Source organism: Mustelus asterias, chromosome 31 (assembly GCF_964213995.1).
Source record: "Mustelus asterias chromosome 31, sMusAst1.hap1.1, whole genome shotgun sequence".
In the NCBI taxonomy this organism is placed as follows: domain Eukaryota; kingdom Metazoa; phylum Chordata; class Chondrichthyes; order Carcharhiniformes; family Triakidae; genus Mustelus; species Mustelus asterias.
The window spans coordinates 3413300-3440468 of NC_135831.1; the positions used below are offsets into that span (position 1 = coordinate 3413300).

Genomic DNA, 27169 nt, shown 5'->3' on the forward strand with positions numbered 1-27169 from the left:
AACGTGCAGATTCCGCACAGATTGTGACCCCAAGCCGGGAATCGAACCCGGGTGCCTGGCGCTGTGAGGCAGCAGCGCTAACCCACAGTGCCGCCTTGTGTGTGGAGTCTGTACGTTCTCCCCGTGTCTGCGTGGGTTTCCTCCGGGTGCTCCGGTTTCCTCCCACAGTCCGAAAGACCGTGCTGGTTAGGGTGCATTGGGCCGTGCTAAATTCTCCCTCAGTGTTACCCGAACAGGCGCCGGAGTGTGGGGCGACGAGGGGGATTTTGACAGTAACTTCATTGCGGTGTTAATGTAAGCCGACTTGTGACTAATAAATAAATTTTCAACTGTAAAGACACCCCCCCCCCCGCACCACACCAGCCCAACAGCCAACTTGCTGTTTTTTAAAAAGAATATCTATTTTAGATTTCCAGCAGGAAGAATTTTTTTAAAATAGCACTTTTTCGCAGTGGTGAGACATTAATATAGAATAATATAGAATCCCTACAGTACAGAAAGAGGCCATTCGGCCCATCAAGTCTGCACCGACCACAATCCCACCCAGTCCCTACTCCCATATCCCTGCATATTTACCCACTAATCCCTCTAACCTATGCATCTCAGGACACTAAGGGCAATTTTTATCATGGCCAATCAACCAAACCCACACATCTTTGGACTGTGGGAGGAAACCGGAGCACCCGGAGGAAACCCACGCAGACACGAGGAGAATGTGCAAACTCCACACAGACAGTGACCCGAGCCGGGAATCGAACCCAGGTCCCTGGAGCTGTGAAGCAGCAGTGCTAACCACTGTGCTACCGTGCCGCCCATTGCAGAACTCTGAGATAAAAAGAGGGATCTGGGTGTCCTAGCACGGAGGTAAAAGTTTTTTAAAAAAGTTTTATTAGTCACAAGTAAGGCAGCACGGTAGCACAGTGGTTAGCGCTGCTGCTTCACAGCTCCAGGGACCTGGGTTCGATTCCCGGCTCGGGTCACTGTCTGTGTGGAGTTTGCACATTCTCCTCGTGTCTGCGTGGATTTCCTCCGGGTGCTCCGGTTTCCTCCCACAGTCCAAAGATGTGCGGGTTAGGTCGATTGGCCATGCTAAAAATTGCCCCTTAGTATCGAGATGCGTAGGTTAGAGGGATTAGCGGGTAAAATATATAGGGATATCGGGGTAGGGCCTGGGTGGGATTGTGGTCGGTGCAGACTCGATGGGCCGAATGGCCTCTTTCTGTACTGTAGGATTTCTATGATTAACACTGCAATGAAGTTACTGTGAAAATCCCCTAGTCGCCACACTCCGGCGCCTGTTCGGGGTAACGCCGAGGGAGGATTTAGCACCCTAACCGTCATGTCTTTCAGACTGTGGGAGGAAACCGGAGCACCCGGAGGAAACCCACGCAGACACGGGGAGAACGTGCAGACTCCGCACAGACAGTGACCCGAGCCGGGAATCGAACCCGGGTCCCTGGCGCTGTGAGGCAGCAGCGCTAACCCGCTGTGCCACCTCACGGGGTACAGCAAGTAATGAGGAAAGTTGATAGAACATCACTGTTTATTGCGAGCAGAATTGAATGTTAAGACAGGGAGACTGTTCTTGACTTGTACAGGGGTGTTGGTGAGACTACACCTGTGCACACTATTGGATTCCTTATTTAAGGGAAGATGTAAATACATTAGAAGCATTTCAGACAAGGTTAATGCAACGAATACCAGGAATAGGCTGGTGAGGAGAGGTCGGGCCTGTAAACACTGGAGCTTAGAAGAGTAAGGGGCGATTCGATTGAAACCTTTGCGATCCTGAGGCACGCTGACAGAGTGGGATGTAGAGAGGATGGTTCCTCTTATGGGGGAATCTGGAACTAGTGGGGTCACGGTTTATAAATAAGGTGGGGGGGTGCCCATTTGAGACGGAGACGGGGAGAAATGCTTTCCCTCACAGGCTGGTGAGTCAGTGGGAGCAGAGTGGTGCAGAAGGAAGGCATTCGGCCCATCGAGGCTGCGTTGGCAACAATCTCACCCAGGCCCTATCCCCGTAACCCCACATATTTACCCTGTCAGTTCCCCTTGCACGAAGGGGCAATTTAGCATGGCCAATCCACCTAACCTACATATCTTTGGACACTATGGGGCAATTTAGCATGGCCAATCCACCTAACCTACACATCGTTGGACACTAAGGGGCAATTTACATGGCCAATCCATCTAACCTACACATCTTTGGACACTAAGGGGCAATTTAGCATGGCCAATCCACCTAACCTACATATCTTTGGACACTGAGGGGCAATTTAGCATGGCCAATCCACCTAACCTACATATCTTTGGACACTATGGGGCAATTTAGCATGGCCAATCCACCTAACCTACACATCGTTGGACACTAAGGGGCAATTTACATGGCCAATCCATCTAACCTACACATCTTTGGACACTAAGGGGCAATTTAGCATGGCCAATCCACCTAACCCACACATCGTTGGACTCTAAGGGGCAATTTAGCATGGCCAATCCACCTAACCTACACATCGTTGGACTCTAAGGGGCAATTTAGCACGGCCAACCCACCTAACCTACACATCTTTGGACTGGGGGAGGAAATCGGAGCACCCGGAGGAAACCCACACAGACGCGGGGGGGGGGGGGGCACACCCGGAGGAAACCCACGCAGACAAGGAGGGCGGGGGGGGGGGGGGGGGAGAGAACGCACTGTCTCCACACAGACAGTCACTTGAGGCCGGAATCGAACCCGGGTTCCTGGTGCTGAGAGGCAGCAGTGCTAACCCACTGTGCCACCCAGTGCTGTGGCTCTGGAGTCGCATGTAGGCCAGACCGGGGTAAGGACGGCAGATTTCCTTCCCTAAAGGGAACCAGATGGGTTTTTCCAACAACGGGTCATCAGTAGATTCTTAATCCCAGATATTTTTAATTGAATTCAAATTCCACCATCGGCCTTGGGCGGGATTCGAACCCGGGTCCCCCCAGAACATGAACTGAGTATCTGGATTAATAATCCAGCAATAACACCACTGGGCCATCGCCTCCCCAAGTTATATGTTGCAGGTGGGGGCCGGGGAATATTCGAGAAGCCAGGCATTACTGTTGGGGACATTAATGAGTGTGCGGTTGATGTGTCTTGTGTGACATTTCTTGCGGCTATTTTAATGCCCTGAGCTTGTAAGGTGCTTATTTAATTATATCCCAATCAGTCAGGCCTGGCTATCAACGTCCTGCCACATGGCCCAAGAGCTGCTGGAATAATAGGACACAAGATCCGCAGCGGATCTTTCTACCCGAGGCCCCTCACTCTATTCCAGCAGCCCCTCCCTCTCCCAGCCCATTGATTCCATCCTGACCCGCATCTTCCCCCAATCCCACGACCCCCAGCACTCAACAGGTACATGAATAAGTGCGTACCGTGCGCTGGACAGAATCCGCAGTCTCTACCCAAGGTGATCCCCCTCGAGATGCTGAAACTCTCGGCTGGAGAGAGAGAGACAGACATGGAGGGGCCCTCACCAGAGTCCCGCGCAGCGAGGCGTAACTGCTGGTGGGGAACACTTTCCATCCCCCCTCCCTCCTGCTCCCCTCCCTCCTGCTCCCCTCCCCCTCCCCCCAACCCCGGCAACGGGTCCCAGGAATCTCAGGGCCTGGGGTCAGGGGTCCGACTGGAAAGGTCTCCACCACCTTTAAACTTCGCCCCTGCCCCCCCACCTCCACCCCCCCTACCCCCCAACTCTACTTCCTCCTCCCAGGTCAAGTGGCAATGGGCGTCCGGGGTTCGAGATGGGGTTTAAGACACAGCTCACACCTGGGTTGGCCAGTCGAGGGCTCGAATGGTCTCCTCCTACACTCCTTTGCGCCTCCCCAGAGGGTCAAAGGTCAGGAAAAAGGGAGGGGGGTGGCCTCCCCAGAGGGTCAAAGGTCATGAGAAGGGGGAGCCCCTCCCCAGAGGGTCAAAGGTCATGAGAAGGGGGAGCCCCTCCCCAGAGGGTCAAAGGTCAGGAGAAGGGGAGCCCCTCCCCAGAGGGTCAAAGGTCAGGAGAAGGGGGAACCCCTCCCCAGAGGGTCAAAGGTCAGGAGAAGGGGCAGCCCCTCCCCAGAGGGTCAAAGGTCAGGAGAAGGGGGAACCCCTCCCCAGAGGGTCAAAGGTCAGGAGAAGGGGCAGCCCCTCCCCAGAGGGTCAAAGGTCAGGAGAAGGGGCAGCTCCTCCCCAGAGGGTCAAAGGTCAGGAGAAACCGGCCAAGCTAATTAAAATGAAGCAGCAACGTGGGTGCCACGTTAGGACAGAACGCAGGCCACCCTTCAGCGCTCCCCAACCTGCGTGGAGAGCACGGCAACCGGCCGGATTGAAGACTTTGAGAAGTAAAAGTGACCGACGCCCGGAAAAACAGAAAATACACCCCCCCATCAGGACAAAATCACACCACAACCGAGGGAATAACCACAGAAAATGCCAGCACTGATCCCCACGCCTGGCGAATACTGTACAGTCAGTCAGTCTCTCTCGCTCCTCTCCCCATTTGCACTAATATATATTTTTTTTACACACCTCAGGCAGGTGATGGGGGAGAGCGAGGGCAGGGGGGGGGGCGGGGCGTGGGCGAACGGAGTCATCATTTCATTGATCCAAGAAGTACTGCTTGTAGAACTTGTTCATCTGCTCCAGGAATATGAAGGTGAGGACTGTGTGAGGGCCCAGGCGGGCATAGTACGGAGTGAATCCTTTCCACAGGCTGAAAAATCCCTCTTGCCGGATGACTCTGACCAGGACTTCCTGTGAGAGACGAGGGGTGAGAGAAAGCAGCGAGGTGAGGGGAGGAGCGAGAGAGAGAGAGAGAGACTTTCCCCACCCCCACACAGCGACAGAGAATACACCCCGTCCGCCACAGCTCTGTCGCTGCGTAACACTCGGGGGTTCAGCGATGGACCCACATCCCCCAGCCCCCACCTCACCACCCCCCCTCAGCCCCCACCTCACCCACCCCTCCCTCAGCCCCCTCACCCGCCCCTCCCTCAGCCCCCTCCTCACCCGCCCCTCCCTCAGCCCCCTCCTCACCCGCCCCTCCCTCAGCCCCCTCCTCACCCGCCCCTCCCTCAGCCCCCTCCTCACCCGCCCCCTCCTCCCCCCTCCCCACCCACCCCTCCCCCAGCCCCCACCTCACCCGCCCGTCCCTCAGCCCCCACCTCACCCCCCCCCCCCTCAGCCCCCTCCTCACCCGCCCCTTCCTCAGCCCCCTCCTCACCCGCCCCTCCCTCAGCCCCCTCCTCACCCGCCCCTCCCCATCCGGCACCTCCCTCAGCCCCCTCCTCACCCGCCCCTCCCTCAGCCCCCTCCTCACCCGCCCCCTCCCTCAGCCCCTCCTCACCCGCCCCTTCCTCAGCCCCCTCCTCACCCGCCCCTCCCTCAGCCCCCTCCTCACCCGGCCCCCACCTCACCCCCCTCGGCCCCACCTTCCCCCCTCCCTCATACCCTATGATATCCCCTTCCTTTTCCCCGATGACGACCGTCGCTCAATCCCTTCGATACATCCTCCCTCGACCACAAGGACCCCTCTCTCAGCCCCTGCAAGACCCCCCCACCCCCCCATTCCCTGCGACACACCCTCCCTCGATCCCGAGGATCCCTCCCTCAGCCCCTGCAATACCCTGCCCCCCCCCCACCCCCGAATCCCTGTGATACACCCTCCCTCGACCCCTATGGGGACCCCTCCCTCAGCCCATGCAATGTTTCCCCGCTCCACCCCTTCAGTCGGCCCATTTCCCCAAAGATGTGTAGGTTAGGTGGATTGGCCATGCTAAATTGCCCCTTAGTGTCCAAAGATGTGCAGGTTAGGTGGATTGGCCATGCTAAATTGCCCCTAGTGTCCAAAGATGTGCAGGTTAGGGTGGATTGGTCATGGTAAATTGCCCCTTAGTGTCCAAAGATGTGCAGGTTAGGGTGGATTGGTCATGGTAAATTGCCCCTTAGTGTCCAAAGATGTGCAGGTTAGGGTGGATTGGTCATGGTAAATTGACTGAGTGTCAGGGGGATTAACATGGTAAATATGTGGGGTTACGGGAATAGGCCCCGAGTGGCATGGTGGTCGGTGCAGACTCGATGAGCTGAACGGCCTCAATATGCACTGTAGGGATTCTATGATTATGCCTCCACTCTGGGCCCCAGCGATGCGCATCTTCCCCTGGACCCTGTACCACCACACCTCCCTCACACCCCAGCGTCAGCCCCCTCATCCGCCCCTCCCACGTTACACCTCCTCCCTCGCCCCGCAAGCGACCCCAACTCCGTCGAACCCTGCATGACCGCAGCCTTGCGTTAGCCCCTCTGCCCTCAACCCTGCAGTATCTCTCTCCCTCGCCCCCTTCCAGGTCAGGGTAACACATCAGCTTACCAAGCCGTTCTTGTATTCCGGCTTTCCATCGATCATCCGCATATTCTGAATTCTGTGACGTGAAAAAAAAGAAATGTTTATTTCCCTTTTACAACGTTCTGTTCCACCACAGGAAACAGGGAAACGAGCCACGAACTGCAAATCCCAACTTTAATACGGAGTAAAGCTCCCTCTACACTGTCCCCCATCAAACACTCCCAGGACAGGTACAGCACGGGGTTAGATACAGAGTAAAGCTCCCTCTACACTGTCCCCATCAAACACTCCCAGGACAGGTACAGCACGGGGTAAGATACAGAGTAAAGCTCTCTCTACACTGTCCCCCCATCAAACACTCCCAGGACAGGTACAGCACGGGGTTAGATACAGAGTAAAGCTCCCTCTACACTGTCCCCCATCAAACACTCCCAGGACAGGTACAGCACACGGTTAGATACAGAGTAAAGCTCCCTCCACACTGTCCCCCATCAAACACTCCCAGGACAGGTACAGCACGGGGTTAGATACAGAGTAAAGCTCCCTCTACACTGTCCCCCATCAAACACTCCCAGGACAGGTACAGCACGGGGTTAGATACAGAGTAAAGCTCCCTCTACACTGTCCACATCAAACACTCCCAGGACAGGTACAGCACGGGGTTAGATACAGAGTAAAGCTCCCTCTACACTGTCCCCCATCAAACACTCCCAGAACAGGTACAGCATGGGGTTAGATACAGAGTAAAGCTCCCTCTGCACTGTCCCCACTAAACACTCCCAGGACAGGTACAGCACGGGGTTAGATACAGAGTAAAGCTCCCTCTACACTGTCCCCCATCAAACACTCCCACAGTTGAGGTCATGTTCTTACCGGGTCTTTGCGATATCCACTGGCATTGAGGCTGCTGTTGTCACAAGCCCGCTGATCATACTGGCACAGAAATGGCACAGGATGTTATCATTGAAGTAACCTGCGGTGAAGGGAAAAGCCACAAGTCAGAGATGGGAACAACGCTGCCTCCATAAAGCCGCTGTGTTCAATCTGCTGCGAGGACTCCTTGTAACTCAGCTGCCCAGACGCATGGCACACTCGCCTTTATCAATGGGGGAGTAGCTTACAGAAGCAGAGAGGTCATAGAATCCCGACAGTGCAGAAGGAGGCCATTCTGCCCATCAAGTCTGTACCGACAACAATCCCACCCCAGGCCCCTATCCCCACACAGTTACCCCCCCCCCAAATCCCTCTAACCTACACATCCCGGGACACAATTTTACCACGGGCAATCCACCTAACCCGCACATCTTTGAGACTGTGGGAGGAAACCGGAGCACCCGGAGGAAACCCCACGCAGACACGAGGAGAATGTGCAAACTCCAGACAGACAGTGGCCCGAGCCGGGAATCGGACCCAGGTCCTTGGAGCTGCGAGGCAGCAGTGCCAACCCACTGTGCCACCCTATGATGGAGTCGTGTAGAACTTTGGTGAGGCCACAGCTGGAGTACGGTGCGCAGTTCTGGTCGCCACATTATAGGAAGGACGTGAATGCACTGGAGGGAATGCAGAGGAGATTCACCAGGATGCTGCCTGGGATGGAACATTTAAGTTATGAAAGCGAGGCTTGGGTTGTTTTCTCTGGAGCAGAGAAGACTGAGGGGGCGACCTGATCGAGGTGTTCAAGATTATGAGGGGCATGGACAGGGTGGATACGGAACAGCTGTTCCCCTGAGTTGAAGGGTCAGTCACGAGGGGACACAAGTTAGAAGTGACGGGTAGGAGGTTTAGGGGGAGATTTGAGGAAAAACGTTTTTTTACCCAGAGGGTGGTGAGGGTCTGGAATGCGCTGCCTGGGAGGGTGGTGGAGCCGGGAGGCCTCACATCCTTTCAACAGTACCCGGATGGGTACTTGGCGCGCCGTAACATTCAAGGCTATGGGGCCGAGTGCTGGCAAATGGGATTAGGTGGGAGGTCAGGACCTTTCATGTGTCGGTGTGAACTCGATGGGCCAAAGGGCCTCTTCTGCACTGTAGGATTCTGCGATCTGCAAGATTGTGTTGCAACTGAGATAAACTATATTCAAAGCTGCAGGTGATTACATTAGTGTATTGGTGATGACACTGTGAAGCCATGTGGAGTTTGAGAGTTGATATCACTTTGTAGCAAACTGCAGGCATGGGGTTAGATACAGAGTAAAGCTCCCCTCTACACTGTCCCCCCACCAAACACTCCCAGGACAGGTACAGCACGGGGTTAGATACAGAGTGAAGCTCCCTCTACACTGTCCCCATCAAACACTCCCAGGACAGGTACAGCATGGGGTTAGATACAGAGTAAAGCTCCCTCTACACTGTCCCCCCATCAAACACTCCCAGGACAGGTACAGCATGGGGTTAGATACAGAGTAAAGCTCCCTCTACACTGTCCCCCCATCAAACACTCCCAGGACAGGCACAGTACGGGGTTAGACACAGAGTGAAGCTCCCTCTACACTGTCCCCCATCAAACACTCCCAGGACAGGTACAGCACAGGGTTAGATACAGAGTAAAGCTCCCTCTACACTGTCCCCATCAAACACTCCCAGGACAGGTACAGCACGGGGTTAGATACAGAGTGAAGCTCCCTCTACACTGTCCCCCATCAAACACTCCCAGGACAGATACAGCACGGGGTTAGATACAGAGTAAAGCTCCCTCTACACTGTCCCCATCAAACACTCCCAGGACAGGTACAGCACGGGGTTAGATACAGAGTAAAGCTCCCTCTACACTGTCCCCCATCAAACACTCCCAGGACAGGTACAGCACGGGGTTAGATACAGAGTAAAGCTCCCTCTGCACTGTCCCCCCATCAAACACTTCCAGGACAGGTACAGCACGGGGTTAGATACAGAGTAAAGCTCCCTCTACACTGTCCCCCATCAAACACTCCCAGGACAGGGACAGCACGGGGTGAGATACAGAGTAAAGCTCCCTCTACACTGTCCCCCATCAAACACTCCCAGGACAGGTACAGCACGGAGTTAGATACAGAGTAAAGCTCCCTCTACACTGTCCCCCATCAAACACTCCCAGGACAGGTACAGCACGGGGTTAGATACAGAGTAAAGCTCCCTCTACACTGTCCCCCATCAAACACTCCCAGGACAGGTACAGCACGGAGTTAGATACAGAGTAAAGCTCCCTCTACACTGTCCCCCATCAAACATTCCCAGGACATATACAGCACGGGGTTAGATACAGAGTAAAGCTCCCTCTACACTGTCCCCCATCAAACATTCCCAGGACATATACAGCACGGGGTTAGATACAGAGTAAAGCTCCCTCGACACTGCCCATAACTAGCTTTTTAATTCCAGGGAAATGAGGAGTGGATGATAAGTCGGTGTCCAGAGACACCCACACCCTGTGAAAGGTGTAATGGGGAAAAGGAAGACAGGAGGGTGAGACAGCAGAGCGAGAGAGCGAGCGACAGAGCCCGAAAGGTAGAGATCTCACCTAGGCCCAGGAGGAACTGCTTGGATTGAGAGTACGATGCCAGCTGGGCTGCATTCACCACGACAGCACGAGTCATCGTAGGGACACAACCCTGGAAACACCGAGCAAGGAGGGTCAAAGTTAGTGCCACCCCCAGACAGCTCCAGCATCAAAGACATGCAACCTTGCCATCAGACTTTTGAATGGACCTACCTCGCATTAAGTTGATCTTTCTCTACACCCTAGCTATGACTGTAACACTACATTCTGCACTCTCTCCTTTCCTTCTCTATGAACGGTATGCTCTGTCTGTATAGCGCGCAGGAAACAATACTTTTCACTGTATCCCAATACATGTGACAATAATAAATCAAATCCCTCTCCCCTATGTACTCTATGAACGGTATGCTTTGTCTGTATAGCGCGCAAGAAACAATACTTTTCACTGTATCCCAATACATGTGACAATAATAAATCAAATCCTTCTCCCCTATGTACTCTATGAACAGTAGGCTTTGTCTGTATAGCGCGCAAGAAACAATACTTTTCACTGTATCCCAATACATGTGACAATAATAAATCAAATCCTTCTCCCCTATGTACTCTATGAACAGTAGGCTTTGTCTGTATAGCGCGCAAGAAACAATACTTTTCACTGTATCCCAATAATAAATCAAATCAAATCCTTCTTCCCTCGGTACGGTGGCACAGTGGGTTAGCTCTGCTGCCTCACAGAGCCAGGGACCCGGGTTCGATTCCCAGCTTGGGTCACTGTCTGTGCGGAGTCTGCACGTTCTCCCCCCGTGTCTGCGTGGGTTTCCTCCGGGTGCTCCGGTTTCCTCCCACACTCCGAAAGACGCGCTGGCTGGGTGCATTGGCCGTGCTACCCTCAGTGTTACCCAAACAGGCGCCGGACTGTGGGGCGACAAGGGGATCTTCACACTAACTTCATTGCGGTGTTAATGTAAGCCTTACTTGTGACACTGATAAATAAACTTTGAAGCTTTAAGGAATGTGAGAAACGGGAGCTGGAGGGGGCCCCTCAGGCCCTCTGGCAATGCTATCCCTTTTGACAAGGTCGACCTTGGATCTAAATTCCATCTCTGCTCCCTGCAAAACCCCCCCAAATCCTTCAGTGTCCGAGGATCCATCAGTTTCAGTCTTGATTGTACCAGGCGACCATAAGCTCAAGATCTAGGAGCAGAATGAGGCCATTCGGCCCATCGAGTCTGCTCCGCCATTCGATCATGGCTGATATGCCCCTCATCCCCATTTTCCTGCCTTCTCCCCGTAACCCTTCAACCCATTAAAAATCTGTCTAACCCCTCCTTTAATGTACTCACTGTCCCAGCATCCACCGCACTTTGGGGGGCAGCGAATTCCACAGATTCACAACCCTTTGGGAGAAGTAGTTTCTCCTCAACTCTGTTTTAAATTTGCTGCTCCTTATCCTAAGACTAAGACCTCCCGTCCCAGAATGTCCCACAAAGAGGAAGCATCCGCTCCACGTCTACTTTATCCACACCTTTTATCATCTTGTCTCCCTCAATTTGATCTCCCCTCATTCTTCTAAATTCCAGAGAGTTTCGGCCTAAACTGTTCAATCTCTCTTCACCCGACAAACCCCTCATCTCTGGAATCAATCTGGAGTGAACCTCCTCTGAACTGCCTCCTACATCTTTCCTCCAATACAGGGACCAAAACAGTGCACGATACTCCAGGTGCGGCCTCCATGGCCCTCGGCGGGGACAGAGGGCTGCAAATATTCACAATCCTCCGAGCGCAAGGAAACCCCTACCCTGAGACGGTGGCTGCCCGCCCCCTGGTTCTAGACCCCGCAAACAGGGGAAACGGCTTCTCTGCTACCTGCCCGGTGCCAATCCCCCCTTCAGTGCGAACTTACCCGCCAGAGCGTGACAACCCCCTCCTCACGGGTAATGCGGATTAGTGCGTTGAACACGTTTGTGTAGCCCCTGCGTTGACTGACAGGCAACCTGCAGAGAAAGGACATTTTTTTCAGGTTGGCAGCGGGGAAGCGAGGTGGAACTAATTGAGAGGTTTTTCACGTATACGGCCGACGACTCAAATTCGGACCTTCGCGCCGGCTCCGCCATTCCTAGGAGCATAGAAACTAAGGGGTGGCACAGTGGGTTAGCGCTGCTGCCTCACAGCGCCAGGGACCCGGGTTCGATTCCCGGCTCCGGTCACTGTCTGTGTGGAGTTTGCACTTTCTCCCCGTGTCTGCGTGGGTTTCCTCCCACAGTCTAAAGATGTGTAGGTTAGGTGGAATGGCCATGCTAAATTGCCCCTTAGTGTCCAAAGATGTGGTTAGGTGGATTGGCCATGCTAAATTGCCCCTCTGTCCAAAGATGTGTAGGTTAGGTGGATTGGCCATGCTAAATTGCCCCTTAGTATCCAAAGATGTGGTTAGGTGGATTGGCCATGCTAAATTGCCCCTCTGTCCAAAGATGTGTAGGTTAGGTGGATTGGCCATGCTAAATTGCCCCTTAGTATCCAAAGATGTGGTTAGGTGGATTGGCCGTGCTAAATTGCCCCTTCGTATCCAAAGATGTGGTTAGGTGGATTGGCCATGCTAAATTGCCCCTCTGTCCAAAGATGTGTAGGTTAGGTGGATTGGCCATGCTAAATTGCCCCTTAGTATCCAAAGATGTGGTTAGGTGGATTGGCCATGCTAAATTGCCCCTCTGTCCAAAGATTTGCAGGTTAGGTGGATTGGCCATGCTAAATTGCCCCTTAGTATCCAAAGATGTGGTTAGGTGGATTGGCCATGCTAAATTGCCCCTCTGTCCAAAGATGTGTAGGTTAGGTGGATTGGCCATGCTAAATTGCCCCTCTGTCCAAAGATGTGCAGGTTAGGTGGATTGGCCGTGCTAAATTGCCCCTTAGTGTCCAAAGATGTGCGGGTTAGGGGGATTGGCCATGCTAAATTGCCCCTTAGTATCCAAAGATGTGGTTAGGTGGATTGGCCATGCTAAATTGCCCCTCTGTCCAAAGATGTTCAGGTTAGGTGGATTGGCCGTGCTAAATAGCCCCTTTGTGTCCAAAGATGTGTAGGTTAGGTGGATTGGCCATGCTAAATTGCCCCTTAGTATCCAAAGATGTGGTTAGGTGGATTGGCCATGCTAAATTGCCCCTCTGTCCAAAGATGTTCAGGTTAGGTGGATTGGCCATGCTAAATTGCCCCTTAGTGTCAGGGGGACTAAGTTAAAGTTTATTTATTAGTGTCACAAGTAAGGCTTACATTAACACTGCAATGAAGTTGCTGTGAAATTCCCCTAGTCGCCCCACACTCCGGCGCCTGTTCTAGCCCGGGTAAATGCATGGGGTTACGGGGTTAGGGCCTGGGTGGGATTGTGGTCGGTGCAGACTTGATGGGCCGAATGGCCTTCTTCTGCACTGTAGGATTCCATGATTCTATGTGAAGCAGGAGGAGGCCATTCAGCCCTTCGAACCTGCTTTGCCATTCATTTTGATCATCGAATTCAATATCCTGATTTCCCCTCCATACCACTCGATCCCTTTAGCCCCAAGAGCGATATCTAATTCCTTCTTGAAATCACACAACGTTTTGGCCTCAGCTACTTTCTGTGGGAGTGAATTCCACCACTCTCTGGGTGAAGAAATCTCTCCTCACCTCAGTCCTAAAAGGTTTACCCCTTATCCTCAAACTATGACCCCCTAGTTCTGGGCTCCCCCCTCACCATCGGGAACCTTCTTTCTGAATCCACCCTGTCTAACCCTGTTAGAATTTGATAAGTTGCCCCTCTCACTCTTCTACACACTCGTGAATATAATCCTAAAGAGTGGAAGAGTGCTTTGGGCCTGAATTTATTGAGGTCCCACCTGCAATCCGGGGGGGGGGGGGCATGGTGGCACAGTGGTTAGCAGACATGGGGAGGACGTGCAGACTCCGCACAGACAGTGACCCAAGATGGGAACTCATAGTATCCTTACAGTACAGAAAGAGGCCACTCGGCCCATCGAGTCTGCACCGACCACAATCCCACCCAGGCCCTACCCCCATATCCCTAAATATTTTACCCGCTAATCCCTCTAATCTACGCATCTCAGGACACTAAGGGGCAATTTTAGCATGGCCAATCAATCTAACCCGCACAACTTTGGACTGTGGGAGGAAACCGGAGCACCCGGAGGAAACCCACGCAGACACGAGGAGAATGTGCAAACTTCACACAGACAGTGACCGAAGCCGGGAATCGAACCCAGGACCCTGGAGCTGTGAAGCAGCAGTGCTAACCAGCGCCCAATTTGACACTCAAGGAGAGATTTGGACAGATGGCTAAAAATTTGGCCACATAGGTATGACAGGAGGCAGGGTCGAGAGACAGACAGGGGGAAAGGGAGAGGGGGAGCGGGAGAGAGAAAAAGAGGGGGTGAGAGAGGGAGTGGGAGAGAGAGGGAGAGGGGGGGTGAGTTTCTATGAGATCCCCCTCTCACTCTCCTAAACTCCACTGAATATAATCCTCACCGACTTAGTCTCTCCTCATATGACAGACCTGCCATCCCAGGAATCAGCCTGGTAAACCTTCGCTGCGCTCCCTCTATAGCAAGGACATCTTTCCTCGGATAAGGAGACCAAAACTGTACACAATACTCCAGGTGTGGCCTCACCAACGCCCTGTACAATTGCAGCCAAACATCCCTATTCCCCTGAAACTTATCAGAGTCCACCTGCCAACCAAGTCCTTGACCCTCAGAAGGTCAGAGGGTCCTGACTGAGTTGGATCAATGGTTTTCTGCTCGTTTTAAACTTCTGTTAGCACTGGGGGTCTGAAAGCACCGTTTCTTCATGCGGTACAAATCGCTGTTCCCTTTGAAATTTGGTATTCTTGCACCTGGCCTGATGAGTCCAAGGTACAAAAAGTTCGACAGGATGTCTCTTTTGTTCCCCCAACGATACTCAAGCACTGAATTCCTAAGGGGCGAATGGACAAGCACGTACCTTCCATCGGCGGTCATCCTGATGAGCGACACCTCAGCCGGCGTTCCGACAAAAGCGCCAATGGCGCCCGCCGTCATCCCGATCCCCGCTTTGAGGAAGAAGTTGGGCGGCGTCCCGTCATCCTGGGTGAGTTTCTCGAAGAGGATGGTGTAGATGCCCAGGCGGGTGGTTGTGTACGTGGCCTGTCGCAGCAGACCAGCGGAGAGGCTGCAGGCGGAGAGAGAGGAGTGAGAGAGCGAGAGAGAGTGGGGGGGGGGGGGACCGGGAGCGAGGGAGGGGGGGGGGGGGACCGGGAGCGAGGGAGGGGAGGGGGGACCGGGAGCGAGGGGGGGGGGGGGGGGGGAGGTGATGGAGCACAGAGGATGCACCTGTTCACGTTACTTCTCAAACAAAGTGACACCTGCGTTTGAGGTGAATGGGGATCGGATCATGTACCCAGTGGGCCTGGGGGAGGGGGGGGGGGGGTCCCAGAGCCGAGGGTCAGGGGTCCCGGGCTGAGGGTGGAGCCCCCGGGCTGAGGGCAGAAAGGAAAAGGCCAAACCGGGCCGATTGTAGTCAGGGAAAATGGCACTCTGTGGCCAGCACTGAAACAGAAGCTTCAACACACCGTGTCCTCAAAGCTGCCCGCTCACTGTCGAGGGTGTACACCTCGGGACCCTATCTGAGGTGGCAAAGCTCGCAACAGCACCTCTTTCCCCCCCCCTCCACCCCCCACCGCCGGTTCTGAGACTCCCCATTGTTCGAGATAAGCAGCCCGTCCAGTGCTCTGTGATGCCCAGGGGGGTAGAATCCAGCTCTCGCTTGAGCCTCATCCGGTGCGCGCGAGGGAGTGCGTGCAAGGGAGTGCGTGCGAGGGAGTGCGCGCGAGGGAGTGCGCGCGAGGGAGTGCGTGCGAGGGAGTGCGTGCGAGGGGGGCGCGCGCGAGGGAGTGCGTGCGAGGGGGGCGCGTGCGAGGGGGGCGCGCGCGAGGGAGCGCGTGCGAGGGGGGCGCGTGCGAGGGAGTGCGTGTAAGGGGGGCGCGTGCGAGGGAGTGCGTGCGAGGGGGGCGCGCGCGAGGGAGTGCGTGCGAGGGGGGCGCGCGCGAGGGAGTGCGTGCGAGGGGGGCGCGTGCGAGGGGGGCGCGCGCGAGGGAGTGCGTGCGAGGGGGGCGCGCGCGAGGGAGTGCATGCGAGGGGGGCGCGCGCGAGGGAGTGCGTGCGAGGGGGGCGCGCGTGAGGGGGTGCGTGCGAGGGAGTGCGTGTGAGGGGGGCGCGTGCGAGGGAGTGCGTGCGAGGGGGGTGCGTGCGAGGGGGGCGCGTGCGAGGGAGTGCGTGCGAGGGAGTGCGTGCGAAGGGGGCGCGCGTGAGGGGGGCGCGTGCGAGGGAGTGCGTGCGTGCGAGGGAGTGCGTGCGAGGGGGGTGCGTGCGAGGGGGGCGCGTGCGAGGGAGTGCGTGCGAGGGAGTGCGTGCGAGGGGGGCGCGCGTGAGGGGGGCACGTGCGAGGGAGTGCGTGCGAGGGAGTGCGTGCGAGGGGGGCGCGCGCGAGGGAGTGCGTGCGAGGGAGTGCGCGCGCGCTAGTGTGAGTGTATGTGCGCGAGTGTCAGCTCACAGTTGGTCCGGCTGTGACGCCTGCCTTAGTTAAAGAGCCCGCTGCCGACCACCCCGAATCAGGGCCCAGTCTGCCTTCTGAAATCCCAATCAGTGTCGCCGCCCCCTCCCCGCCAATCCCCGGCTTTCAGATTTTTGACCTGAACCCCAGTTCCCCGCAGTGAGACTGAGATTGGCAGTTGCCTGGTCTGGGTCACCTGCCCAGTGAGATCTCTATACGTGAATCCGGGGGAGGGAGGGGTTGTTGGGGGGGGGGGGGGAGCAGTGACGGCAGGCAGTTCGCTCACCCAGTGTAGATTCCTCGCACCCCCTCAGCCTTCAGGATGTTGGACAGGGCGTGGAAGCTGGTCTTGTATTCCTTCGAGCGCCCCCCTTGGCCGCTCAGCTGCATGCGGTTCTTCACCAGGTCCAGGGGCTGGACAAAGAAGGTGGCACCCATCCTGCGGGGGAGAAAAAATCGTGTGTGGGTGGCTTCGTCCAGCCAAAGGACTTCCTAGTATTTTGCCGATGCAATTGCATTTCAACGCAAAGCTTCAACAATGACGAACTAACTCAGCGAAAACTTGACTATATTTTAAAACTCAGAAGGCATGCTGGGTTAGCAAGGAATTGGCTGCATCTCACAGCATCCCTACAGTGCAGAAGGACGCTATTCGGCCCGAGTCAGCACCAACAACTATCCCATCTAGGCCCGAGGCCTTATACCCATAACCCAACACCTCCCTCTGCGACTGGATCCTGAACTTCCTAACTCACAGACCACAATCAGTAAGGATAGGCAACAACACCTCCTCCACGATCATCCTCAACACCGGTGCCCCACAAGGCTGTCTCAGCCCCCTACTATACTCCTTATACACCTATGACTGTGCGGCCAAATTCCCCTCCAATGCAATTTTCAAATTTGTTGATGACACCACCGTAGTGGGTCGGATCTCAAACAATGACGAGACAGAGTACAGGAATGAGATAGAGAATCTGGTGAACTGGTGCGGCAACAGTAATCTCTCCCTCAATGTCAACAAAACGAAGGAGATTGTCATCGACTTCAGGAAGTGTAAAGGAGAACATTCCCCTGTCTACATCAATGGGGACAAAGTAGAAAGGGTTGAGAGCTTCAAGTTTTTAGGTGTCCAGATCACCAACAACCTGTCCTGGTCCCTTGATGCCGACACTATAATTAAAAAAGCCCCAACAACGCCTCTACTTTCTCAGAAGTCTAAGGAAATTTGGCATGTCAGCTACAACTCTCACCAACTTTTACAGATACACCATAGAAAGCATCCTTTCTGGGTGTAACACAGCTTGGTCTGGGGCTCCTGCTCTGCCCAAGACCGCAAGGAACTACAAAAGGTTGTGAATGTAGCCCAGTCCATCACGCAAAGCAGCCACCCATCCATTGACTCTGTCTACACTTCCCGCTGCCTCGGGGAAAAGCAGCCAGCATAATTAAGGACCCCACACACCCCGGACATTCTCTCTTCCACCTTCTTCCTTCGGGAAAAAGATACAAAAGTCTGAGGTCACGTACCAACCGACTCAAGAACAGCTTCTTCCCTGCTGCCGTCAGACTTTTGAATGGACCTACCTCGCATTAAGTTGATCTTTCTCTACACCCTAGCTATGACTGTAACACTACATTCTGCACCCTCTCCTTTCCTTCTCTATGAACGGTATGCTTTGTCTGTATAGCGCGCAAGAAACAATACTTTTCACTGTGTCCCAATACATGTGACAATAATAAATCAAATCCTTCTTCCAAAGAACAAAAGAACAAAGAACAGTACAGCACAGGAAACAGGCCCTTCGGCCCTCCAAGCCTGTGCCGCTCATTGGTCCAACTAGACCATTCGTTTGCATCCCTCCATTCCCAGGCTGCTCATGTGACAATCCAGGTAAGTCTTAAACGATGTCAGCGTGCCTGCCTCCACCACCCTACTTGGCAGCGCATTCCAGGCCCCCACCACTCTCTGTGTAAAAAACGTCCCTCTGATATCTGAGTTATACTTCGCCCCTCTCACCTTGAGCCCGTGACCTCTCGTGAACGTCACTTCTGATCTGGGAAAAAGCTTCCCACTGTTCACCCTATCTATACCCTTCATAATCTTGTACACCTCTATTAGATCTCCCCTCATTCTCCGTCTTTCCAAGGAGAACAACCCCACTTTACCCAATCTCTCCTCATAGCTAAGACCCTCCATACCAGGCAACATCCTGGTAAACCTTCTCTGCACTCTCTCTAACGCCTCCACGTCCTTCTGGTAGTGCGGCGACCAGAACTGGACGCAGTATTCCAAATGTGGCCTAACCAGCGTTCTATACAGCTGCATCATCAGACTCCAGCTTTTATACTCTATACCCCGTCCTATAAAGGTTTTGTAAGAGGGAGGTCGTGCCTTACAAATTTGGTGGAGTTTTTTTTCCTATGTACTCTATGAACGGTATGCTTTGTCTGTATAGCGGGCAAGAAACAATACTTTTCACTGTATCCCAATACATGTGACAATAATAAATCAAATCCTTCTCCCCTGTGTACTCTATGAACGGTATGCTTTGTCTGTATAGCGCGCAAGAAACAATACTTTTCACTGTATCCCAATCCATACCCCCATAATAAATCAAATCCTTCTTCCCTATGTACTCTATGAACGGTATGCTTTGTCTGTATAGCGCGCAAGAAACAATACTTTTCACTGTATCCCAATACATGTGACAATAATAAATCAAATCAAATCCTTCTCCCCTATGTACTCTATGAATGGTATGCTTTGTCTGTATAGCGCGCAAGAAACAATACTTTTCACCGTATCCCAATACATGTGACAATAATAAATCAAATCCCACATATTTTACCCTGCTAACCCCCTCTTAACCTACGCATCCCAGGACACTGAGGGGCAATTTAGCACGGACAATCCACCGAACCCGCACCTACTTTCTGGAAAGTACAATGCCAGCAAAAACAGACTTTTTTTATAAGCAGAGCAAAGTTTTTCATGAACAACGTCTGCGAGGCTGGTTTCTCCAAGTCAGAGACAGCATGTGCCAAACAACTTCAATACGAGATAAGAGTTAACATATAGTTTTGGAGCCGGGCGCGCAGCGGGCAGTCTGTTTCCGAGGGCTGTTTTGATCGGTACTGGACTGGCAGAAGCCAGTCTCTCTCCAGTTTTACTATTTTCTTTTTGCCTTTGTAATGATTTAATTTCAAGTTCTGTTCAATCAAAGAAATTCATTCGTGTGAGTACCGTCTTCACCTATTCAAAGGAATGAACGGACCCTACAGCACAGGCTCTGTGGCAGCAAAACCTCCGAGTGACCTCCGGCACAGAAAGACTCACAAGCAGGGGGATAATTTACAGCTAGCAAGCTCTCCCGAGTACATTACAGGTTACACCTGAACTGGAGGGGCACCAACGCCCTGGCTGGGAGGTTTGCGAGTGTGGTTCGGGTGGGTTTAAACTAATGTGGCGGGGGGGGGGGGGGGGGGGGGGGGGGTGGTGGGGTCGGGATCAGGACAATAGGTCAGCAAACGTAGAGACTGGGGACGAGCATGGGGCCAAGACAAGGCTACCTCAGGGGAAGCCTTTATCGCGAGGTGGATAGAATATAAAAGCAGGGAGGTCTTGCTGCAACTGTACAAGGCACTGGTGAGGCCGCAACTGGAGTACTGTGTGCAGTTTTGGTCCCCTTATTTGCGAAAGGATATATTGGCCTTGGAGGGAGTGCAGAGAAGGTTCACCAGGTTGATACCAGAGATGAGGGGTGTAGCTTATGAGGAGAGATTAAACAGATTGGGTCTGTACTCGTTGGAGTTTAGAAGGATGAGGGGTGATCTTATCGAGACATATAAGATAATGAAGAGGCTGGATAGGGTCGAGGTGGAGAGATTCTTTCCACTTAGAAGGGAAACCAGAACTAGAGGGCACAGCCTCAAAATAAGGGGGGGCCGGTTCAGAACAGAGTTGAGGGGGAACTTCTTCTCTCAGAGGGTAGTGAATCTCTGGAATTCTCTGCCCATTGAAGTGGTGGAGGCTTCCTCGTTGAATATGTTTAAATCACGGGTAGATAGTTTTCTGATCGGTAAGGGAATTAGGGGATATGGGGAGCAGGCGGGTAAGTGGAACTGATTCGCTTCAGATCAGCCATGATCTTGTTGAATGGCGGGGCAGGCTCGAAGGGCCAGATGGCCTACTCCTGCTCCTATTTCTTATGTTCTTAAGAGCAATCTGGGGGAGGATGAACTCAGTGGGCCTGGAGGTCTGGAGTGCATCTGCTTCAGTGCAAGGAGCGTCACGGGCAAGACAGACGAGCTTAGAGCCTTAATGCTTGCGCGGAACTTGGATGTGGTTGCAGTGACGGAGACTTGGTTAAAACGACAGACTGGCAGCTGAATATTCCGGGGTGTAAGTGTTTTAGGCGAGACAGAGGAGGGGCGAGGAGAGGTGGGGGAGTAGCAATACTGGTTAGGGAGCATATTACAGCGGTACAGAGGGTGGACAATTTGGAAGGATCATGTAACGAGTCACTGTGGGTGGAGCTCAGAAACAGGAAGGGCGCAGTCACTGTGCTGGGGGTGTACTACAGGCCTCCCAACAGCCCACGGGAAGTTGAGGAACGGACATGTAAGGAGATCCTGGACAGGTGCAGGAAAAATAGGGTTGTTGTAGTGGGGAGACTTTAATTTCCCTCACATAGACTGGAAATCCCTTAGGGCCGGGAGCCTGGACAGGGAGGAATTTGTAAAATGTGTCCAGGAAGGTTCTTTGGAACAATATGTTGATAGTCCAACTAGAGAGGGGGCTATACTGGACCTAGTACTGGGGAATGAGCCCGGTCAGGTCATCAAAGTTTCAGTGGGGGAACATGTGGCGAACAGTGACCACAATTCCGTAAACTTTCGGATAGTCATGGAAAAGCATGAGTGTTGTCCTATGGGTAAGGTGCTGAATTGGGGGAAGGCTAACTACAGCCGGATTAGGCAGGATTTGGTGGCTGTTGATTGGGAGAGGCTGTTCGAGGGTAAATCCACATCTGGCATGTGGGAGTCTTTTAAGGAGCAGTTGATAGGACTGCAGGGCAGGCATGTGCCTGTAAAGAGGAAGGATAGGAAAGGTAGGATTCGAGAGCAGTGGATAACCAGAGAAATTGTGGGTCTAATCAAAAAGAAAAAAGGAGGGAGCTAAAAAAAGATGGAGCACTGGAGGAATACTGTGAAAGTAGAAAAGAACTCAAACAGGGAGTTAGAAGGGCAAAAAGGGATCACGAAATGTCCTTGGCAGACAGGATTAAGGAGAATCCCAAGGCGTTTTATACATACGTTAGGAACAAGAGGGTTGTCAGAGAAAGAGTCGGACTTCTCAGGGGACAAAGGAGGGGAAATTACGCTTACAACCAAAGGAAGTAGGAGAGATCCTAAATGAATACTTTGCATCAGAATTCAAAGGAGAGGGACACGTTGATTGGTCGTGTCTCAGAGGGATGTGTAGACCCGTTAGAACAAATCGCAATTACAAGGAAGTGTCAGGTGTTTTAGGAAGCATTAAGACAGACAAATCCCCAGGGCCAGATGGCATCTGTTCTAGATTACTGAGAGAGACAAGAGATGAAATTGCTGGGCCTCGAACAGAAATCTTTGTTTCTTCATTGGACACAGGTGAGGTCCCAGAGGATTGGAGGATAGCAAATGTGGTCCCGTTATTTAAGAAGGGTAGCAAGGATAACCCGGGTAATTATAGGCCAGTGAGCTTGACGTCCGTGGTAGGGAAATTGTTGGAAAAGATTCTTAGAGATAGGATCTATACACATTTAGAACTGGATAGTCTCATTAGCGATAGACAACATGGTTTAGTACGAGGGAGGTCATGCCTCTCAAATTTGGTTGAGTTTTTTGAGGTGACGACAAAAATGATTGACAAGGGAAGGCCGTGGATGTCGTCTACATGGATTTTAGTAAAGCGTTTGACAAGGTCCCTCATGGCAGGCTGGTGCAAAAGCTTAAATCTCACGGGATCAAAGGTGAACTAGCTGGATGGGTACAGAACTGGCTTGGCCATAGAAGACAGAGGGTAGCAGTGGAGGGGTCTTTTTCTGATTGGAGGTCTGTAACTAGTGGTGTTCCGCAGGGCTCTGAACTGGGACTTCTGCTGTTTGTGATATATATAAATGATTTGGAGGAAGATGTAGCTGGTGTGATCAGTAAGTTTGTGGACGACACGAAGATTGCTGGAGTTGCGGATAGCGATGAACATTGTCAGAGAATACAGCAGATAGGCTGGAACATTGGGCGGAGAAATGGCAGATGGAATTTAATCCAGATAAATGCGAAGTGATGCATTTTGGTAGATCTAATGCAGGGGGGAGCTATACAATAAATGGCAGAACCATCAGGAGTATAGACACACAGAGGGACCTGGGTGTGCAAGTCCACAGACCCTTAAAGGTGGCAGCTCAGGTGGAGAGGGTGGTGAAGAAGGCATATGGCATGCTTGCCTTTATTGGACGGGGCATAGAGTATAAAAGTTGGCATATGATGTTGCAGTTATATAGAACATTGGTTAGGCCACATTTGGAATACTGCGTCCAGTTCTGGTCGCCACACTACCAGGAGGACGTGGAAGCTTTGGAGAGAGTACAGAGAAGGTTTACCAGGATGTTGCCTGGTATGGAGGGTATTAGCTATGAGGTGAGATTGAGTAAACTAGGGTTGTTCTCCCTGGAAAGACGGAGGTTGAGGGGCGACCTAATAGAAGTTTATAAAATTATGAAGGGCATAGATAGGGTGAACAGTCGGAAGCTTTTTCCCAGGTCAGAAATGACAAACACAAAGAACAAAGAACAGTACAGCACAGGAAACAGGCCCTTCGGCCCTCCAAGCCTGTGCCGCTCCTTGGTCCAACTAGACCAATCGTTTGTATCCCTCCATTCCCAGGCTGCTCATGTGACTATCCAGGTAAGTCTTAAACGATGTCAGCGTGCCTGCCTCCACCACCCTACTTGGCAGCGTATTCCAGGCCCCCACCACCCTCTGTGTAAAAAACGTCCCTCTGATGTCTGAGTTATACTTCGCCCCTCTCAGCTTGAGCCCGTGACCCCTCGTGATCGTCACCTCCGACCTGGGAAAAAGCTTCCCACTGTTCACCCTATCTATACAATGGGTCACAAGTTCAAGGTAAGGGGGTAAAGGTTCAATACAGATTTGCGGGGGACATATTTTACACAGAGGGTGGTGGGGGCCTGGAATGCACTACCAAGCAAGGTGGTTGAGGCGGACACGCTGGGATCGTTTAAGACTTATCTAGATAGCCACATGAACAGACTGGGAATAGAGGGATACAAACGGATGGTCTAGTTAGGAACACATGATCGGCGCGGGCTTGGAGGGCCGAAGGGCCTGTTTCCGTGCTGTACTGTTCTTTGAGTAGCCCACGACTCAATGTCTCACTGGCCCGGGCCTTGCCTGCGCATTTCATATCCGCACTCCCGTTCTGCGGGACGGAGAAGGGTGAGTGGCCTCCGAGATTTAGCCAAAACCTCGGGCGCGAAAGTCAGGTGGGTCTCAGAGGTTCACCGCCACAGGGCGGAGGAGTTTGTCTCGTCATTGCTGTGTTGAGCTCAAGGTGAGGGAGGTGTCAGTGCCGGAGGATGCCACACCCTGACGTTGCGCAGATTATTAATAGCGATAGACTGGAACCACCAGACTGTATATGTGTGTGCGTGAGAGAGACTGTGTGTACAAGTGTGTGCGCGCACGTGCGTGAGTGTTTGCATGCACGCAGGCGATAAAGTGTACATGTGTGCGTGCGCGCGAGAGAAAGTGTGTGTGCGTGAGAGTGTGTATGTATGTGTGAGTGCACGCACGCGCAAGAGAGTGTATGTGTGCGCGAGAGAAAGTGTGTATGTGAGCGTGTGTGCGCGCGCGAGTGTGCGCGTGCATGTGAGTGTACAGGCCATGGTGAGATTTGAACACAGTAAGAGTTTTAACAACACCAGGTTAAAGTCCAACAGGTTTATTTGGTAGCAAATGCCATTAGCTTTCGGAGCGCTGCTCCTTCGTCAGATGGAGTGGAAATCTGCTCTCAATCAGGGCACACAGACACGAAATCAAGTTACAGAATACTGATCAGAATGCAAATCCCTACAACCAACCAGATCTTAAAGATACAGACAATGTGAGTGGAAAATTGGGCGGAGAAATGGCAGATGGAATTTAATCCAGATAAATGCGAAGTGATGCATTTTGGTAGATCTAATGCAGGGGGGAGCTGTACAAACCTGTTGGACTTTAACCTGGTGTGGTTAAAACTCTTACTGTGTTTACCCCAGTCCAACGCCGGCATCTCCACATCGAGATTTGAAAACACAGATGAGAATTTTAATCATTGCTGAACTGGGAGTCAGTACATTCAGCTGGCCCAGAGCTGACAGGGGAACTGGGACAGGCTGTGGGCGGGAGGGAGCAAGCCAAGTTTGAGACGAGGTCGAGGAACCCTCCCCACTCCGAGGGATACGCCGTATGTGCCGGGTCTTGGTAAGCAGGTCAAAGGGCGTTAATCAGATGGCCCCTCACAAACCCAGGGGAGTGCAGGCAGCTCAGCGAGCAGGGAGAACGGCGGGACACTGTTCCCCGAGGCCGGAACAATGCAGCTCATGTTCGACCTTGACATTCGGGACAATGCCAAGCAGTGGGTGTGCCAGGGGATTTCCCAGTGCCGCTGCCAAGCTCACAGTTCAGGGCCCGAATGTCAGCGGTTTCAGCTTTCATACTGACACATTCAGGGTGGGGAGGGGGGCTCAGGCCAGAGCTCACACTCCCCAGGTGGGCTGTCGGATGAGAGAAAAGGTCGAGAGCTTCACGTTTTTAAGTGTCCAGATCACCAACAACCTGTCCTGGTCCCCCCCCGTGCTGACACTATAGTTAAGAAAGCCCCACCAACGCCTCTACTTTCTCAGAAGACTAAGGAAATTTGGCATGTCAGCTACGACTCTCACCAACTTTTACAGATGCACCATAGAAAGCATTCTTTCTGGTTGTATCACAGCTTGGTCTGGGCTCCTGCTCTGCCCAAGACCGCAAGAAGCTAAAGGGTCGTGAATGTAGCCCAATCCATCACGCAAACCAGTCTCCCATCCATTGACTCCGTCTATGCTTCCCACTGCCTCGGGAAAAGCAGCCAACATAATCAAGGACCCCACACACCCCGGACATTCTCTCTTCCACCTTCTTCCATCGGGAAAAAGATACAAAAGTCTGAGGTCACGGACCAACCGACTCAAGAACAGCTTCTTCCCTGCTGCCGTCAGACTTTTGAATGGACCTACCTCGCATTAAGTTGATCTTTCTCTACACCCTAGCTATGACTGTAACACTACATTCTGCACCCTCTCCTTTCCTTCTCCCCTATATACTCTATGAATGGTATGCTTTGTCTGTATAGCGCACAAGAAACAATACTTTTCACTGTATCCCAATACATGTGACAATAATAAATCAAATCCTTCTCCCCTATGTACTCTATGAACAGTATGCTCTGTCTGTATAGCGCGCAAGAAACAATACTTTTCACTGTATCCCAATACATGTGACAATAATAAATCAAATCCTTCTCCCCTATGTACTCTATGAACGGTATGCTTTGTCTGTATAGTGCGCAAGAAACAATACTTTTCACTGTATCCCAATACAGGTGACAATAATAAATCAAATCCTTCTCCCCTATGTACTCTATGAACGGTATGCTTCGTCTGTATAGTGCGCAAGAAACAATACTTTTCACTGTATCCCAATACAGGTGACAATAATAAATCTAATCCTCGATTCAGTCACTTTCCACACTCGGAATCCCCGACACTCGATCATGCCTCGTAGAGGAGGTCCAACTGGAGGTCTGGCGTGTCGTGGAGGTACACAGCCAAGGTGGGGGGGGGGGGGGGGAGGTCCTAGAAGGAAAGGGGACAGGGTTCTGGGAGTACCCTTTGCCTTGGATCTTTCAACATCTGACTGGAAGTAGATATGTTTGCTCAGATTTCAAGGAGCAAATTTAGCACGGCCAATGCACCCTAACCAGCACGTCTTTCGGACTGTGGGAGGAAACCGGAGCACCCGGAGGAAACCCACGCAGACACGGGGGGAGAACGTGCAGACTCCGCACAGACAGTGACCCCAAGCTGGGAATCGAACCCGGGTCCCTGGCACCGTGAGGCAGCAGCGCCAACCCGCTGTGCCGCCATTCTGGGCACATGGGAAAAGCAGAAACTCGGGTAGCATAAGGGGCACTGGCTCGAAACCAGCAATGCAACAACAACCTGCATCTAGAAAGCAACTTTAGTAAAGTAGAAACTTCACAGGGGCAAACTGACAAAAGCTACCACAGGCAGACAGCGGGTTAACACTACTGCCTCACAGCGCCAGAGACACAGGTTCGATTCCCGGCTTGGGTCACTGTCTGTGCGGAGTCTGCACGTTCTCCCCGTGTCTGCGTGGGTTTCCTCCGGGTGCTCCGGTTTCCTCTCTCAGTCCGAAGGACTGGTTAGGGTGCATCGGCCGTGCTAAATTCTCCCTCAGTGTTACCCGAACAGGCGCTGGAGTGTGGCGACTAGGGGGATTTTCACAGTAACTTCATTGCAGTGTTAATGTATGCCGACTCGCGACGCTAAAATACATTTTAAAATAAATATATGGTTGCACTTTGATCCTGTGCTGCTCGATCTTGGAAGAAAATTTGATTTAAAACAAGATCCTTAAAATAACAACCTGCATTAACCTCGCG

General features: G+C 52.8%; 1 protein-coding gene across 1 annotated transcript in view; it reads right to left on the reverse strand.

Moving 5' to 3' along the window:
- Nucleotides 1-1871: 1871 nt before the first annotated feature.
- The window catches only part of slc25a11 (solute carrier family 25 member 11), a 29477-nt gene continuing 4179 nt past the window's right edge, over nt 1872-27169 (reverse strand). The window contains exons 2-8 of the mRNA XM_078200852.1: nt 16688-16840; nt 14815-15021; nt 11734-11824; nt 9852-9942; nt 7230-7329; nt 6381-6432; nt 1872-4765 (exon numbers count right to left, since the gene is read on the reverse strand). Of these exons, the coding sequence (XP_078056978.1) occupies nt 4610-4765; nt 6381-6432; nt 7230-7329; nt 9852-9942; nt 11734-11824; nt 14815-15021; nt 16688-16840 (850 nt within the window). The 3' untranslated portion in view covers nt 1872-4609. The remainder of the gene's footprint in view (nt 4766-6380; nt 6433-7229; nt 7330-9851; nt 9943-11733; nt 11825-14814; nt 15022-16687; nt 16841-27169) is intronic.